Below are 19,458 nucleotides of genomic sequence, written 5' to 3' on the forward strand. Positions count from 1 at the left end.
CCCGCTGAACAGGGCACCGCCGTCTCAAGAACCGCTGAACATGGCCCTTCAAGTCAAGCACCGCTGAACAGGGCCCTTCAAGTCAAGCACCGCTGAACAGGGCACCGCCGTCTCAAGAACCACTGAACAGGGCCCTTCAAGTCAAGCACCGCTGAACAGGGCCCTTCAAGTCAAGCACCGCTGAACAGGGCCCTTCAAGTCAAGTACAGCTGAACAGGGCACCGCCGTCTCAAGAACCGCTAAACAGGGCCCTTCAAGTCAAGCACCGCTCCGCTGGGCCCTTCAAGTCAAGCACCGCTCCGCTGGGCCCTTCAAGTCAAGCACCACTCCGCTGGGCCCTTCAAGTCAAGCATCGCTCCGCTGGGCCCTTCAAGTCAAGCACCGCTCCGCTGGGCACCGCCGTCTCAAGCACCGCTCCGCTGGGCCCTTCAAGTCAAGCACCGCTCCGCTGGGCCCTTCAAGTCAAGCACCGCTCTGCTGGGCCCTTCAAGTCAAGCACCGCTTCGCTGGGCCCTTCAAGTCAAGCACCGCTCTGCTGGGCACCGCCGTCTCAAGCACCGCTCCGCTGGACCCTTCAAGTCAAGCACCGCTCCGCTGGGCCCTTCAAGTCAAGCACCGCTCCGCTGGGCCCTTCAAGTCAAGCACCGCTCCGCTGGGCACCGCCGTCTCAAGCACCGCTCCGCTGGGCCCTTCAAGTCAAGCACCGCTCCGCTGGGCCCTTCAAGTCAAGCACCGCTCCGCTGGGCACCGCCGTCTCAAGCACCGCTGGCCCATTGGCAGAAGGGGCAGGGCCGGATCTGTGTCGGGCAGGGCTGCACGAAGCACTCTGGGCACCATGCCTCCTCCAGAACCAGTGGAGTCTGTAATCCACTTGATAGACTGTGGCTTTGCACTCCCCAGGATGGTACAGTGGGCAATCCACCCACTGTAGAGACTTGTGAGACTGTGGCTTTGCACTCCCCAGGATTGAACAGTGGACAAACCACCCACTGTAGAGACTTGTGAGACTGTGGCTTTGCACTCCCCAGGATGGAACAGTGGCCATGGATGCCCCTCGTGGATCTGGCGTCGTGGACTCATCTGGCTGAGGTGCCCCCCCTTCCCCTCCCCCTGAGGTGCCTGTAGTTTTGATATCTGATGCCCCTGCAGTGTTCTCTCCAATGGATTCGGGTCTGCTGTGTGGGCTTTGCCCATGTGTTTAGGCCCATTGGCCCACGTACAATGGCTGATACCCAATTTGGACAAGACAATTTACATATGTATATATAGCTATAGTTGTTTGATATATTTTTTTACTTAGCCGTACAATATACTTCAATTTTCATGATCATTTTATTTTGTCTTTGCATTCTTCAGGGGGGTTTGAGGGCTGTCACTCTGAGTTGTTGCTCTGCAATGATGTGTATGTAGTTGTGGGTGAGGGTGGGTGTGTCGTGTATGTGTGTGCCCGAAATCTTTTCTCCTCCCCCTCCCCTGTGTCGTAGGTGCAGTACTCACCGTTGTCTCCTGCGGCGGTGTTCGTGCTCCTGGTAGAGGAGCAGGTAGACAATAGCTGGTAGGATGTGTAGTTCGGGTTCCATGCTGTCCAGATTCCTTGTGGAGTGTGTAGAGGTGAGCGTTTTCCGTTCGTACTGTCTGGTTCCGCCGTGTTTTTATCGGCTGGGGCTCCCGCCCCGGAAAAGGTGGCGGATTGGTGGGTTCTGATGGGGTGGGCGGTACATTGTCTCTCGCCTGTCTGTTGGCGGTGACCGCCGCGCTGTTTGTTTGTCCCGCCGTGGCGGTCGGAGTGTTAAAGTGGCGGTCTCTGTTGGCGGTTCCCGCCAGGGTCAGAATTCCATTTTTTTATCCGCCTGCCTGTTGGCGGGTTGGCCGCTGCTTTAACACCGACCGCCAGGGTTGGAATGACCCCCTAAGGCTCTGATTATGAATTGGTCACTATGGGCCTGATTACGACTTCGGCGGAGAGGGTTAATCCGTCCCAAATGTGACAGATATCCCGCCTGCTGAATTACGAGTCCATTATATCCTATGGAACTCGTAATAGGGTGGACGGAATATCCGTCACATTTGGGATGGATTAAGCCTCTCAGCAGAAGTCGTAATCAGGCCCTATATTCCGATCTGTGCATAAACCCCTGTTTATGCACCTAACAGAGCACATTTAATACTACTGGATAAATACCTCAACCATCATTACATTTTGGCAGGTCAAACCTGCTGAAACTTAACAGAGAAATAGCATACTATGTTTAACGGATCATGCCAATTTTGGGACATTAAATACCAAAATCCGCATGCCATTCCCCATCAACTGGTAATAGGTATTATTTATTGCACCTGATAAATAACTTACCCCTTGTCATTGTTATTTATTTGCTTCCATGAGTAATACCTAAACTCGTAATCAGGCCCTTAGATGATCTGGATACTTGAATGTAATTGAATCTCTAGTATAGGAAATAGTCATGGTAATGAAACACTTAGAGACAGATTTACAAGGCCTTAGCACCTCTTAGCGCCACACTAGCTTCATTTTGTTTTTGCTAATGTGGCTCAAGGAGGCATTTTTCACCACGCCATATTTACAAAGTGGTGCAGTGCATGTATTGCGCCACACTGCGACCCCTTGTGCCTCATTATGCCTGTGTCAGGCATAATGTGTGCAAGGGGGGTGTTCCAGCATTAGGAGGCCTGCAAAAATGGCACATTAAAATCTACAAGATTTAACTGCACTGTTTTTGGCATCATTTTTAATGCCTGCCCAAAGCAGGCGTTAAAGTCACGCACCCATTGTAATCAAAGGGCCTCCTTGCTATTTGCTGTCCTAGTGTCAAACCTTTGGTGCTATTGTGGTGCTTTGCTGCACTAGTGTTAGAAATGGGTCTTTGGCGGACAGTCAGGTTACCCCCTGCCTAAGCAAGGACCCTCACTCTAGTCAGGTCAAAGGACAAACACACCTGGTTAGCCCCCATTCACCCCCTTGGTAGCTTAGCACGAGCAGACAGGCTTAACTCAGAAGCAGTGTGTAAAGTATTTGTACCAACACACAGTAATACAGTGAAAACACTACAAAATGGACACCACAGCAGTTTAGAAAAATAGGTAATATTTATCTAATTCAAACAAGACCAAAACAACAAAAAATCCAACATGCATAATTTAAAGTATGAATTTTTTAAAGAATAAGAGTCTTACTCCATAGAAAACAATGGAAACGATGATTCTGCACAAAGTACCTAGTTTGTGTAAAAAATAAAAGCTGCACGGGCAAGCGTGAGTCCGAAAAGTCAGTAATGCGTCAATTCCTTCTTTGCAAGAGAGGCTGTACGACGTTTCTTCTACGGTCGGGTCAGCGATGCATTGTTTTTCTCCCTTGCAAGAGAGCGATGCGTGGATTTCCAGACAGGGAACCTCGAATCCACGCAGGTTCATAATGACTTTGACACCCAGGCAGGATGTATGCGAAATCAGGTCGCACATTTGAAAACCGCACTGCATAAGGTTGGCGTTGTTATCCACAGCCGCAAGCGGGTGTTGTGTCATTTCTCCAGCCGTGATGCATCGATCTCCCAGCCACGCTACATGTGGAGCACCGATCATTGCAGCAAAGTAGGTGGCGTGTCATTTTTCAGCTACATTGCAGGTGGTGCATCAAAAATTTCCCAGCACAGTGTTCTGTGCATGGATTTCAGTCCTTGTTCTGCCAATTTCACCTCTGAAGGGCCCAGGGACTGGATAGGACACCACTTGGCAGGGTAGGAATCTCAGCAGAGAGTCCAGGTGCTGGCAGAGGAATTCTTTGATGGCCCTGAGACTTCAAAACATGAGGCAAGCTCAGTTCAAGCCCTTGGAGATGCTTCTCAAGCAGGAATGCACAAAAAAGTCCAGTCTTTGTCTCCTTTCACTGGCAGAAGCAGCAACTGCAGGATAGCCCAACAAAGCACAGTCACAGGCAGGGACATCACTTCTCGACAGCTCTTCAGCTTTTCTCCTTGGCAGAGGTTCCTCTTGATCCCAAAGTAATCTTGAAGAAAACTTAAGTCTTGGGTTTTGGGTCCACTACTTATATCCCATTCTGCCTTTGAAGTAGGCAACCTTTAAAGGAAAGTCTCTGTTGTTTACAGGATCCTGCCTTACCCAGGGCAGGCCCCAGACACACACCGAGGGGTTGGAGACTGCACTGTGAGAGGACAGGCACAGGCCTTTCAGATGTAAGTAACCACTTGTTTCTCCACTCTAGCACAGATGGACCATCAGGATATGCAGGCTACACCCCAGCTCCCCTTGTCTCACAGTCTAGAGAGGATTCACAAACAGCCCAACTGTCAAACTGACCCAGACAAAGGAATCCACAAATTGGTTTAAGCAAGAAAATGCCCACTTTCTAAAAGTGGCATTTTCAAACTGACAATTTAAAAGCCAACTTTACCAAAAGATGCATTTTTAAATTGTGAGTTCATAGACACCAAACTCCTCATTTGTATCTGCTCTCAAAGGGAATCTGTCCTTTAAAGTTATTTAAAGGTAGCCCCCAAGTTAACCTATCAGAGAGATAGCCCTTGCAACAGTGACAAACAAATTTAGCAGTATTTCACTATTGACTGCAGTGGCAAATCTGAGACATGTTTACAGGGCTGCTCATGTAGGTGGCACAACCAGTGCTGCAGGCCCACTACTAGCATTTGATTTACAGGTCCTGGGCACCTCTAGTGCACTTTACTAGGGACTTACTAGTAAGTCAAATATGCCAATCATGGATAAACTAATCACCAATACAATTTAGCCAGAGAGCATATGCACTTTAGCTCTGAATAACAGTGGTAAAGTGCCCAGAGTCCTAAAGCCAACGATAACAGGTCAGAAAAAATAGGAGGAAGGATGCAAACAGATTGGGGATGATCTTGCTAAAAGGGCCTGGTCCAACAACTAGCATCAAAAATGTTTACGCTATCGGCCTAACGTGTGCTATGGTGCACCATATTCTAAATACGGCACACACATGGTGTCGTTAGGTGGGGTAGGGGTGGTGCAGGACAACAGGTGCATCAGCACTGATGCGCTAGTTTCTTGTAAATATGCCCCTGAGGTTAATGAGGATCTCTTCATCATCAAATTGATTAAAATTGCAAAAGTGCAGATATTTAATTTTGTTGTGGTCTGATATGTGATCTTAGAAATATTGAATAGCTTTCCTTAAAAGGTGATCTATGTTTAGTCTATTTAAGTAATGATTTTCATTTCTTTTTCATATATTTGATTCTTGAACTTCTAATTGACATAGTAAAATTGCGGGACGGAGAGGAGGCGGCACCAGGACCCTGTGGGACTCCCTCGCAGCAGGAGCTGGGGGAGTCGCCGGGTCTGTAGCGCTTATAGTGCATTCTGCTTTTCCCGTGGCGTGGGACGGAGAGGAGGCGGCACCAGGCGGCACTAGGACCCTGTGGGACTCCCTCGCAGCAGGAGCTGGGGGAGTCGCCGGGTCTGTAGCGATTATAGCGCATTCTGCTTTTCCCGTGGCGCGGGGCACTCGCGGGCCACGCCAGGGCAAAGCCCGGGCCAAGGGCGGGCCCGTCTTGCGCCCATCATCGACCCTCAGAGCCTGGGCTGGGCCACCCCCCTTTCATCTTGCCGTGGATGGTGAGTTTTGTGTTTAAGTGACTGGAGACCTTTCTGCTTTGAGAGACTGTGTTTTAAACTGTGATTCCCATTGCTGCACTTAGTGAGGTGCTACCGCTTGCTTAAATGGGGCGGAAAAAGGGCCAGCTATCTGGAGCCATGAGTGGTGGTGGTGGCAGGCAGGGTAGCGTAAATACTACATTGGACTCCTTTCTTGCTAGAGCTGTTGGGGTCGTGACTAAGGAAATTGATCTGGCGGAGAGGAGGCTATCTATGGAGATGGAAGATTGGTGTCATGTCTCAGTAGTCAGTGATCCCTCAGTGGCCTTGGAGGAGGAGGGGCTCTCCTGGAGGAGAGCTATGTGTTGTATCAGAGCGCGACCATGCTGAGAAATTAGGGGACTCTGGCGACCCAGGGCCTTCAAGAAGAAGTAAAAGGCTCTTGATGTCTTCTCCTGTGGCCTGCCCTATGGATAAGTGCAGTCCTCCACCGAGGAAGAAAAAGACACTAAAGAAAACAGTCCCCAAAATGAAAGTTTCTCTTGTGGTTAATTCCAAGGAGTTGTATGGCGGCACTGAATCTAGCGAGCCAATGGGCTGTGATGCAACCAATTTATTGTCAAAGCTTAAGGAGATGATTGAGGGTATTCTGTCTCCTGTGATGGCAAAACTATCGGTGATAGAAAAAGCAGTTTCTTGGCTATGTGAATTAAGAAGCCAAGGGAGCCAATCTATTGGGGTTGTGAGGCCCTGTGCTGTCTATCTCATCCAAGTGAGGAGGTGAATCTACAGGAGGAAGATGCTGGGTCCCTGGGGAACATGCCTCAGCAACTGGATAACCCGTCAAATTCTGGGGGCCAAGGTTCCTGTGCTCAGTCTGTGTTGGTTTCAACTACAGCCCCAACAACGGGCAGGGGGGGCTTGAATGTAACCAGCCTCAGCAGGCAACCTGACCATGTTTCTGTGGTGGCTAGCGGGGCTTGCCAACAGCCGGTTGGGAAGTCTAACCAGAAACCGCTGAGTAAAAAGTCTTCATTGGCCCGTCTGGAACTCCCCCCGGCATGTGCCCCTTATGTGGTGGTGCTGACAAATGTCCCTGCTTTGGGCCCTCGGGTAACAGAATCTATGGCTCAATTAAAAAATCAAACTGGTGATTGATTGAGCAAAAACTGCAATTTCTCATGTAAGGATCTCGAAGATGTTTTGTTTGTTCGAAGAATTGACTGGGTTGGGCCTAGGAAAAAAGAGGAGAATGAGGATTGTGCTATTATGAATGTTAGATACCTGGGCCTGGCTCAACGGCTTCTCTTCTCATATAGTCATGCTTTTTCAAGGGCAGAAACAATTGGTATGGCCCCCCTGGGATATTTCTACAATCATATGCGACTGGGTGCTGATCCCTCTCCTGACTTTGGCAGGATACCCCCCCAGGCCAGAATGCCCTGCGGCCAATTTGCAGGAGAACAGATTAAAATATAAACTCTGACTTGGCAGGGGTGGATTGACAATACACCATGTCTTTGACTGCGTTGGAGGGGGTGGGCTCGAAGTGTGATCTTATTTCCTGAAATATTGCGGGGTATGATGCCAAGTTATCTGACCAGGCTTGGGTTAGGTGTTTGGCTGATTATGATATTATTATGCTACAGGAGACCTGGTCTGATGGGCTGGCTGCTTGAGATGGGTATGATAGATTTGCTATCCCAGCTGTTCAGTCCCTTGAAGGTCGTTTGAAAGGGGGCCTGGTTACCTTAATCCGTTTTTCTAAGATAGTTGCTGCTTTTCAAATCAATTGTAACCACCAGGGTATATTGCCTTTATCGGTAATTTTTTCTAATAATTTTTATGTTTTGTTGGTTAATTTTTATAATGCTGTGTGGGATGGGGGGTGTCAAATTGGAATTCTCTTCTCTGTTCTTCAGGTGATGAAATATAGAATGGAGGAGGTGGGGTTGGAATTCTGTGCCATTGTGTCGGGAGATTTTAATGCCAAGCTGGGTCGACTTAGTACAGTGGTAAATCCCTTCGAGTACGACTGTGTGGACTACTCGGCGGATGACATTCAGGATGCTAGAGGCAGGATTCTGATTAAGGAACTTAGGAAGTTGGGCCTTCCGGGACACTGAAGTAGTAGATATTCATCAGCTCCCAACGTTTGTGGGTAGAGGGTCTGGCACCACAATTGACTACATTTTCGTGTCTCCACTATTGAAAGATTTGATAACTGGAGGAGAGGTGCTCGGGAATGTATAATTGAACATAACCCCCTTACAGTGTGCTTTAAACTTCCAGGGGCTCCAAGTAAATCAGGATGGGGTGGACCCGCAACAGTGAAGATAAGAGACCAGGGTAGGCGACTTGGCTGGAAACAGGTAGATGCCCAACAAGTTATAGAGAGGGTGGTGGGGGGCAACCTATCCTTGTTTATGGATATACTTTAGAGAGAGACTCCGAGCCCTAGGGAAGTGATGGATGCAATAGCTGAAGTAAACATAGTAGTTAGAGACTGTTTACTTTCAATAGACAGTCGTCCCAACAATCACAGAGGTGGGTGGTTTGATAAGGTCTGTTACGATGCTAAGGCAAATATGAAAACGGCCCTCAAGGAATACCCCAGAGATAGGCCCGTGGTGAAAGCAGGAAGGATTAAGTATAAAAGGGCTTTGAGGGAGAGTAAGGAAAAATTCAAAGAAAAGGCCTGTGTAGAGTTGGAGCGCGCTACAGTCCTAAAGGATCCTGGTTTGTTTTGGAAGGTGGTGAATAGAGGTTCTTTTGCAACAGAGACATCTGAGGGTTTGGGCTGTAATATTGCCCCAGAGGCTTGGGTAAATTATTTCTGTAGAATCTTTGAGGTAATCCCCCTAAGCAATAATTGGGAAAAAGAGTGTGTTGTGGTTCCCAATCTAGCAATCAGGTTTTCGCTCCAGGAAGTTATTGATGCACTCCAGGGTAGCGCTAGTAACAAAGCCCCGGACCTGGAATCCATCCCCATGGATTTGTACAAATCTTGTCCTCAGCTATGGGCACCTGTTCTCTTAAATTTCCTTAATGCAGCAGTTACTGGGGGAATTCCTGCCTCTTGGAGAAGGGCTTGTATTATCCCAGCATTTAAAAAGGGAGATCTGAATGACCCTAAGTCTTCTCGCCCCATTTCCCTACTTGACTCTTCTGGGAAGATTTTGGGACAGATCATCTTAAGGCGCATTGAGGCTTGGATGTCAGAAAAGGAAATTTAGAGCCGGGACCAGTACGGTTTTAGGGAAGGTCTTGGCACACGTGAACAGTGCCTTAATCTTCTGATGATGATTGGGAAATATACGCAAGCCAGGAAGGGCAACCTTTATCTTGCCTTTATGGACCTTAGTTGTGCCTTTGATAAGGTAAATCGGTCCATATTGTGGGAAAGGATAAGTCACTTAGGGATGGATCCTAATATTGTAGAGCTGCTCCGGTACCTCCACTCAGGATCGGTTGCTAATGGGAGGGTGGGGACAAATGGGGAATGTTCAGAGGCTTTTAAGCTCACAAAGGGAGTTCGCCAGGGGTGTGTGTTGGCCCCTACTCTGTTCCTTTTATATACTAATGGATTGTCGGATTTCTTGGTGGAACACTGTAGGGATGTCCCTAAGGTGAATGACACTAATGGCCCTGTGTTGACGTACGCGGATGATGCAGTCCTTATGGCCCGCACCATGAATGGCCTCCGTAAAGTAGTTAGAGCCTATGCCTCTTACAAGTCAGGCTTGGGTCTAGAGATCAATTATAAGAAATTGCATTTTATGGTATGTGGTAGACCTTTGAGTAGGGTTGGGGAGCTAAAGGTTGATGATCAAATTATTAGCAGGGTCAATGAATTCCCATATTTAGGGGTGATCTTTGATGATAAAGGTTCATGGAAACCCTCTATTGCCAGAAGGAGTATGCTCTTCCATGCCTCAGTTGGTGCCACTTTTGATTTTGCTGTAAGAGTAAGAAGTAAACCTATTACCCTCTGCTTGAAATCTACAGGCGAAAAATTTCTTCCTGTCCTGTTGGATGGTGCAGCACTCTAAGGGTAAATGGACACCCGAGCGCCCATTGTTGAAGAAAATCGTTTCTGTAGAAGGCTATTGGGTGTTGGCCAAAATACCTCTGGTTTTTGTCTGCATCTAGAACTAGATATTGAGTGTGTGCAAGACACTATTCAGTTGGCTCCCCTCTTGTTATGGATTTCGATTTGGAGTAATGAATTTGCCATTTTTAATAGAGAGATCTTAAGGGACTGTTTGGCCTGTGATAATGTAAAATATACTCCCTGGCTGATGTATATCAGAAAGATAGCACAGGATTTGGGGTGGCCGGACTTGTTTGACATTCCTGAGGGTCTGACTAGCCGGGATAAAAATTGGGTGAAGGAGAATTTTTTAAGAATCTGGGGGGCTGAAAGAGAGGGGAAGGAACTAGGGAAACAATCGGTCAGGGATTTTGTTATGTTAAAGATGGGGGTGGGTCCTGAGCCCTATCTCTTAGCGATAAATGATCTGAGGGGAAGGACTCTCATCACTCGATTTCACTTGGGGATCATTAGAAGCAATCTCTGTTTTCCGTTAGGTCAGTATGGTGAAAAATCTATCAGACCTTGTCCTTGTGACGGGGTGTCCCTGCAGACCTTGTCCCATTTTACATTATTCTGTGTTTTTTATGCACCTTTTAGAAGACATTTTTTATTATCCCTGCTGAGGCCAAAGGGTTTTGTACAATATCGTCCTGCTTTTATGTGGCTGCAAATGGCCTCAGATGCATTGGTATGGAGGGGGTTGGGATTGTTTTTGAGGGGAGCCATTACTTGGCGCAGTAATGTAGAGATTTTTAAAGGGATTTTTTAGATTATTATCCTTGGTAACGAGGTTTTATTTGTTTTTAAAATTATGATCATTGTTATTCTACTGTTTTATTGACATTATGGTCTATTTATTGTTGTTTATGTAATCTAAGGGTTGAATTATTTCATACCGAATAAAATCTATCTCTAGTAAAATTGTTTTGCTTTTGTTTTTCTATTTTTTTTATACCGCCTTTTTACCTTTACTTTGCATTCACTCATATCTTTATGATTTCTTATGACACACTTTTTATGATATTTACTAATGAGCCATGGCGGAAGAAGTCTCTTTGTAAGGCTCCCGTCTGTAATCCCCCATCCTGTTAAATCCTGCTATCCAGAGGGCCTCTGGCCCCCCTCGGCGCACAGTTGGAAGTGCGAGAGGGGCCCCTGAAGCGGTGTGAGACACACGCGCGACAATCGGGGATCAGCCCCTGACTCGCTGGGACGGCGAGGGCTGTGAGGAGCCCAAGATGGCGGCCGAGACCCGCAAGGCCAGAATAAGGGCCCCTGCTGTGGGCACTGCAGCTTGAGACTGGGCACCGCCCACGGAGCACCGGTGAGAGCGCGCAGGGGGTGGTGGAGGGCAGAAGACGGCTTGGACTGGTGAGGTGCCCAGCGGAGGCTGCGGAGTGTGACGAACCGGGACAGGCCTTGCACCTCCCTGCGGCAACGAAGAACGGGGACGCTCGGCAGACGGCAGGCCCTAGCAACAGCAGCGAACCTGAGAAACAGGGACTGGCCCTCTGGGAAGAGGACTGGGCTCCAAGGGACCGGGGAACTCACCCTTTAGGTCATTTTAAAAGCTATAACAGCGTCCTGTGATGTATTAGAAGGGAAAATTGATGGCCTGCCCACATAATTAACTATACTCAGGGACGACCACCGTCGCTTGGCGGAAAAAGGGTCTACAGCGGAAAAACAAGTCAAAGAGATCCTGCCAAAGATTAGTGACAACCAAGACTATGAACAAGGACGCTGAAAATCATTCCTGACAAAACAATATCCATGTGATCAGCTTACCAGAGCACATTGAAAAGAATAATATGGTGGAGTTTCTAGAGTGCTGGCTTAAAGAGGAAGTGGCAGAGAACTTACTCTCACCCTTCTTTGCACTTGAGAGAGTGCATAGGGTTCCAGTGGGCCCGCGCTCCCAGGGGCCCCTCCAAGGCCTGTTATAGCTCGTTTGCTGTATTATAGGGACAGGGACTATTTGCTGAGCCAAGTCAGGAGGAACGACGACTGTACAATAGACAATCACACGGTCCATATTTTTCCAGACTTTTCGCAGGAAGTACAGAAACAGAGGGCCACTTTTCGAGATGGTAAACAAAACCTGCCGCAAATGGGGATAAAATATGGAATGATGTTCCCAGCAAAACTGAAGGTGATGGCCAAGGGAGGCTGACAGTTCTTTACCATACCGGAAGAAGTATGGCAGTGGATAGACTCCCAGTCTTCACCAGGAGAGAAAAATCTCACGGGAGACCCGCAACCACCAAAGGAGATCCTGACATAGCATGAACCACAATTGACGGCTCCTTCCAACAAAGAAGTGCAAAGGGAATGCCAAAAGGTAATAGAAGCGGTGGCCTCTCTGAGTGGACCAGGCCCCGGCTCCCCCCGATGGTGGGTGAGGAGATGGAGCACTCAGGATCGGATCAAGACTCAGATATAACGCGCACATCAGATGGGACGGCACCAGAAGTGACTCCAGGGATGGTGGACTGCATCATCTGACTCGCTCATCTCTGGATTTATTCGTGAGGACCTGGGTCGGCGCGGGGCGGCCACCAAAAATCATCTGGGAATCATCCTCCCATCATGAACAGTCGAAAGAACAGTCAGAGATGGCGGAACCAGCAGGAGGGCGGCCGAGCCCAAAAACACATTCACAAATATAGGATGGGGGGAAACAGGCAACATACTAGATTCCTCTAAAAGAACTTGAGGACCACCGCCAGATTCGATAGACGAGTTGACGTATTTGTTTAGGTTTGGATGAGAGACGAAAAATCTTTTGTTCTGGGGAAGGGGAGTTAGGAAGTTAGTTGTTGGGGTAGGTTTATAGGGCAATGTGAGTCCCAGAGTTTGGTAGTTCTGTATCTAAAATGTGGAGTGGGAGTACACGGCTGCGGTTGTCGATGGAGATCGGATGGGCACAGAAGCCGCTGTGGACAAGACAGTGGTATGGCTACATTTGACTCATATAAATTCATTTCATCGAATGTCCGGGGTGTGCACATGATGGTCAGAAGGTATAAGGTATTTTCATACTTACAGAGGAGAAGCGTCTATGCCAGAGAGACTCTGATGTGGATACTGGCGGCAGTCCCATTCCAATTGCTGGATAGTCTCATTGACCCGGAGGGGCAGTTTGTAGCAATTCGGGGGAGATTAGAGGGCAGGGAGCTGGCGATGTTTAATGTTTATGCACCCAACTTGGATCAGGGTGCATTCTTTGCGCAGCTATCAGGCCACATGGCCCCATTCCTGCAACACTCACTAGTATTGGGAGGAGATTTTAATTGTGTGGCGAATCCCATTAAAGACCACTCCCACCCCTTTTTGCACAATTCTCTGCTCACTAGCGTGGCACGGCAATTCACATCCTGGCAATCACATTGGGGCCTGGTTGATGTGTGGTAAAGGCTGTACCCTGACACCAGAGACTACTCGTATTTCTCCTATTTACATGAATTACATGTTCAGCTGGACGCATTCCTGTGTACACCAGATGTGTTCTCTCATGTACACAAAACTGAATACTTGGCTTGCACTAACTTAGACCAAAACCCAATATTGCTATCACTGAAGTGGGGTCTGCCCCTCCCCGTCTCACCACATGGAAATTAAAACCGGAATCATTAGAGGATGCACACTATCAGGGGGAGGTGAAACAACATATTGCTAACTTTTTGGCGGATTACGGGGCCACAACCAGCAATCCTTTAACTGAATGGGATGCCTTTAAAGTAGTACTGAGTGGGAGGTACATAGCGAGATCGGTAGGGGTATGTAGAACGCTACTTGAAGACACCATAGTGGCCGAGAGCAAACTGAGACAGGCTGAAAGGAGTAGAACGGAGCATCCAAACTACCAGCATAAAATGTTAGAACTCAAAGAAATAGTAGTGGAGTGCGTTGAACATCTTTGCTGCTTCGACTATAGGAATTATATAGCAAGAGCCCACAGGGAGAGGGACAAGGCAGGCCTTATGCGTTTGTGGATGGCATTGCCGACTCAGAGAGGCTCAATCATTCTGGAAATTAAAACGGACATGGAGGATAGCTTCTATGGACAGGAAGAAATTAATGCACATTTTCTAGCCTTTTATGAGTGGCTATATAAAAGTACCTTCCTGTATGATAGAGAAACCACAGAGGCCTACTTGGCTCAGATGCTGCTCGCCAAACTCACACCTGACACAGCAGAGAAGATGGGAAGAGCCACCCCCCAACAGGAAATCAAGGGGGCCATCAAGGAATTGGCTAGGGGGAAGACAGCGGGGACAGATGGCTTCCCAGTCGAGTTCTATGCTATGTACGAAGAACTGCTGGCCCCAAGGCTGGTGGCCGCCAGAGAGCAGGGAATATTGCTGGCAGTCAGATTAATGGGCATTTCAGCATGGATGGAGCAAAATGCCCTAGGTGCGGGCTGCTCGGTGCAGAATCCAAGCACATGTTTTTGGATTGCCCAGCACTAGGGTCGTTCTGGGAAGAGGTGACCCAATCAGTGGCAACAGCAGTGGACAGGGTGATTCCCTGTACAACGGGCATTGCTTACTCAGATGTTTCCCATATACGTCCAAAACAAAGGTCACTAGCAGATTCCAGACCTGGCCTATGTCTTGGCCAAGAGGGAGATGCCATGACCTGGAAAAACCCAACAGGCCCAAAGATCTCTCAATGGAAAAGGGAAATGGGCTAGATGTGAGTGGGATGCCCTTCTCAGGGAGGCCAAAAGAGGGATTAGATCCCTCGAGGTAGCAAGGGGATGGGACATGGTAATGGAAGCCATTGAAGAGGCGGCCACGATTGCCCTGACCCCTGAAGGAAAGACAAAATGATCAAACCCAACCACATCACACCTGACAGCAGACATCCCTACTGAATAGAAACTTGATGCTGCATCACACAAGGGATGGCGGCGCACACATGACCTCACCGCACAATGTTCATCCCGCACCACGAATTTTGACTCACTTGGGGGGGAGAAGTTGGGGCGGTTAAGGGTGGGGAGATGATAGTGAGCTCTTAGAGACCCAGCGCAGTAGTGTCCTTAACAAGAGTTGAATAGGCTAAGCCATTGCGCTGAAAAATGTATCTCACTAAGATTGTATGATCATTTAATGACTGAAAATATCAATATATTGTTATAGGTTTGGCTATAAGAAGTGACAATTTATTTCTAATGTTGACATATTCACTCTCTTTGAAGACTCGAAGTTCCATTTTTGATTTTGAGTTAATAGTCTGCCCTTTCAATAAAAATGAGTTTGCAATTAAGAATATTTGGGCAAAATACATTTTTAGACCTCATATTTGTTATTTCTATATTACAGAGAGCAGGGTTTGGTAAAATGGCAGGGTTCTGGTCCTGAAGTCTTTTGCTGGTTCCAAGACGAGACATTCCATTGCCTTTGCTGTACCTGATGCAGCAATTGCTTCTTTTTGAGCGTAAAATATATTATATGTTGCATTCAAGTAGATGGAAGAGCTCTGATGCAGTAACACATCTGGCGTTAAAAGTATAATTTATTATAAGATAGGTGCATTTTTAAAAGCATATGCCATGAATGTGCCATGAAGAAGCTGTTCATAATTGTAATAATGATTGTGCTATGCCACAAATTACTGTTTGTTTTTTAACAGTTCAACTAAAACACCTATTTTAAATAAATTATCATATAATGGTAATGCATGTTTGCCATATTAAACTTTTGTGGAACTGTTCAATACATTAGAATATAAATGGACACCAGATGACTAAAACATTTCCTGTTTGTTACAAATTACCATCTATATCTTGCCCCATTGTACTTAAAAAGAACCCATATAATAAAGTCATTTAATAATGCTTTGTTTACCATGATCAATAAAGGCGAATCCCTACTTAATTTCCTCATAGTAATCTCTGGAATCACCGTGCCATTCTGCAACCAGTTCCTGAAATGCTCTAAAGTTAAGTGTTCTGTAAAAGATAAAGCATATGAAACGTTCTAAGAAACATTCATTATTAGATGTTCGCATAGAGAATGTACAGCTTTTTTGTAAAGCTTTCCCTTTGCTTTATATTCCATTTTTAAGCCTCTATTTGTACATTTGATATTCCGAATTACTATGTCTATATGTCTCCAGCAGCCTCTTTCCAATGTATTCACTGTTAATGACTCCCTCACTTATGCTCAGAAGCTACTCCATGCAATTAGTGTTTTTTCATGAGAATTGATTTAAGCAACATTATCCCCAGGGGAGAGGGGAGGGTGAAGAGGATTAACTCCCAGGTCATTATTGCCAGAAGGATGCAAGGAATCTGAGGACCCTACTCCATCCAGATCACTAACTATTTGGGAGTGCCCTCTTTCTTTGATACTATTGCTGTCGGGAATAAAGCCCTTAAAATTTGGGATAAAATTCACTAAAGTATTAGATACTGTGTTTATCAATGGACTATTTAGGTAAAAATATACAAAAAGCTTACCTTTTGGATTTTGTTTGGTGATTAGGTTCTGCCAGTAATGTCCAATTGAAATGCATTGCACTGAATGCCTAGATTTCGGTTTTGATATGACTTTGATGGAATAAACATGAGCAAATAATAAGAGGGACAGCATATTATTTCAAAATACGCCATTTGTTGGTGTAAACATAATTGTATGAACTGTGGTGAGATCTAAGATGATTTTAACCTCTGAAATATTCTAACCTTCCCGCTGGACCATGAACCATGTTTGAGAGAAACCACCTTTCTCATTTGATTTTCTCATAAAAATTATGTAAGGTGTTTGAGAAGCTAAAATTAGGGCACAATTTCTATAAATTCACAAATACATTCCTCATCAATCTGAGATAAATGTCTAGCATGCTATGTAAAACATGTACCTCCAACAGCAGAAGCAGCCTGTTAGTTGATTTTCTAGTGTTCCAGTACAGCTTGACCACAAAGTTCTAATGAACAACTATACTGGGTACATTCTAAATTTAAGACAATAGAGAGGAACCTCTCAATACTATTTAGCTGGAACAGCAGCTGTTGAATTTAAAGGCTTTCCTATGGAGCAAAGTGAAGTAAAAATGCATTATGGTGTTAATGCAGATAGGAAACCAGCAGGTTTAAAACATGCGAGGAACAGTATTCTTTGTAGTAATTAATGATAAAATACATAAACTGTAAACAATTGATACCCCTCATCCAGAAAACCCTTTTCACATCTGTTTTCTCTGGCTACGCATCCCCTCTTTTGCTTAATTCCTCCTAAATTTTTAAGTAACAACCTTTTGGTAGACATCAATTGATATTTTAATCTCATATTTAAATGTATGGGAGTAGATATTTTTTGAGGTGGAGGAAGTTATTTAACTGGTTTGTTGTGGAGGACAGCTCCAAGTCCTTGTGTGCTGAGGATGGCTCCAAGTTGTCCTCATACACGAGCCAGGAAATCTCTCTCGTGAGGACACCAGAAAGGATTTCCTTTAGCTACAATTAGCCTCTGGAGCTGGGGAAGAGCTTCCCCAGCTCTCGAGGTTTGTTTAGTTTTTTCATTAAAATGACGATCAGCGCACACAGCACGCTGATGTCATTTCAATGAAAATGAAAGTGAAATCGGCACATTTCACTTTCACTGTATCGTTGCTCAATGGGCTATCTCAGCCTGTAAGCACCAATACAGAAAGGAGAGGTATCATTAGAAAGGGGAAAAATCTCCAGTTTCCAATGGTACCATTCCCCAGTGGATCCCTGCTTGGGGATCTCCACAGGAGGGCGATCCCCAAGCAGGGATCCACCCACTAGACACTAGGGAGAGGGGGAGCGGCCTCTTGGGCAAGAGCTTGTGCACCCCCTGAAAATGGTAATACTTAGTCTTTTTGCTCCCCTGGGGGCAGATAGGGGCAATTACCCCCTATTCCCTCCAGGAGGGGGGCAGAAAGCCCACTAGTCAGCAGGGATTACTTTTTTTTCATTATAGGGGTGGGGTCTGCCCTGCAAGGGCATGACCAAAAATATGCAAACAATAATCCTCATCTGCCCCCCCCCCCCCCCCGGAGGGACAGAAAGCCCACTAGACACCAGGGAGTACTTTTTTTAATTGGAGGGTTGGGGGCTGCCCAGCATAGGTGTGGCCATGGCCAAACCCCCATAAAAATGGGGAAACAGTTTTCTGCCCCCCCCCCCCCCCCCCCCATGGTGGGCAGGTGGGGCCACAACCCCTATCTGCCCCAGGGGGTGGGGACGTCCCAACATGGGCATGGCCACGGCATGGCACTATGTCTATCCACACAAGTGAGGTACCATTTTTATCAGAAGACTTAGGGGAGTGCTGGTTTGTAGGAGGTTTGTGGCTCCTCACAGATTACAGAACTTTCCATCACAGACATATGAGCGAAATGTGTTTTTAATCAAAGTTTGAGGTTTGCAAGGGATTCTGGGTAACGCAACCTGGTGAGAGCCATGCAAGTCACCCTGTCGCGTTGGCTCTCATTATCCTAAATGAGACTACTGGATGTTTGGGTATCAGGGTCATTCTCAGTGTGGGGGACTAAGTCTGACCCACGGAGAAGGATCCCTGTCACCCTAAATCCAGTTTTGCTCCGGCTAACTAGCAGTGCCTCATCTCTCCCAAAGGGAAGGGATGATTGGGCAGCCGAGCACATGACATCTTAGAGCTTCTCAGGGAAGTCGTGGTCACTCAGATCCCAACCAGTTCTCTCATGCCAATTGTGGTCTCATATACAAATGACAGAGGCAGTTTAAGTTTTACAGATTGATTTAATAAAACAACTGCATTTTAGATAATAAGGCGTGAGCCGCAACAACCAGAACCATACAACACAGTAGGATTGAAATAGTAACGAGGAGAGTGAAACATAGAAATAACGCTATCATAGTGTTACCAGATTACGTTCTCTCAACTAAGTTCTATTTTGAGCACAGCATGTTAAGCTCTAAGCTTGCCTTTCAGATTCCCCGGGAGGACATCAACCCTCATACCTGAGCAAAGGCCTGTGATCTGGATCAGCATCTGCAACAGGGCAGTCGGCGTCTAGTTGTGGTTCCCTGGTCGGAATCTCCCTCTCACGTGTATTAGGACTAGGAAGTGTTTTTATAACTAACACGTCGGTGTGCTAAGAAACGTCCCTACGTAAGAATGTGTATTGTCTACGAACCCTAAAGACTAAACTCCTACCACGTCTATTGGCAGTGTACCAGACTGTATCTTTGACTGAAGCACAGAGCGAGTAAGAATGTATTGTTTGAGAACTCCGGTGCTGAAGTAGGCTAAACAGTGTGATAGAAGAAAATACAACAAGACCGTGAAACTGGTTATTGAAAAATAACAGTGCAAGTCTAAATAAAATGCATCTAGAACAAAGTGCACAGAGGCCTAATGCTTAAAGCAAACGTGCAAAGGTTATATTAAAAATGGCTACACTACAAACCCATCCTGGATTTCCCTAGGTGTCTAGTTTTCAAAAATGTACAGGTTTGCGAGGTTTCTCTAAGTGCTGGATGAGCTAGGACCCAGAATCCACAACTAGACACATTGCAAAAAAAAGGGTCAGTTTTCTGTGGAAAAATGTGAGGCGTCCATGTTGCATTTTGGGACATTTCCTGTCATGGGCATTAGGCCTACCCACACAAGTGAGGTACCATTTTTATCTAGAGGCTTAGGGGAATACAGAATAGTATAACACGTGTTACTACTAATTGCATTTATCTGCCTTTGCATCTTCCAAATCTAATACAGTGTGTAAGAAAG

At 46.5% G+C, this 19,458-nt stretch overlaps 1 protein-coding gene and 1 long non-coding RNA gene across 2 annotated transcripts in view; one reads left to right on the forward strand and one right to left on the reverse strand.

Annotated features, from left to right (window-relative positions):
- Positions 1-19,458, forward strand: part of LOC138300729 (uncharacterized) — a 106,840-nt gene that overhangs the window by 21,345 nt on the left and 66,037 nt on the right. The window lies entirely within an intron of this gene.
- Positions 1-19,458, reverse strand: part of LOC138300728 (uncharacterized) — a 158,807-nt gene that overhangs the window by 15,003 nt on the left and 124,346 nt on the right. The window contains exon 4 of the mRNA XM_069240437.1: positions 15,568-15,671. Coding sequence (XP_069096538.1) covers positions 15,590-15,671 — 82 coding nt within the window. The 3' untranslated portion in view covers positions 15,568-15,589. The remainder of the gene's footprint in view (positions 1-15,567; positions 15,672-19,458) is intronic.

The sequence above is a fragment of the Pleurodeles waltl genome, chromosome 6 (genome assembly GCF_031143425.1).
Source record: "Pleurodeles waltl isolate 20211129_DDA chromosome 6, aPleWal1.hap1.20221129, whole genome shotgun sequence".
NCBI classification, from domain to species: Eukaryota; Metazoa; Chordata; class Amphibia; order Caudata; family Salamandridae; genus Pleurodeles; species Pleurodeles waltl.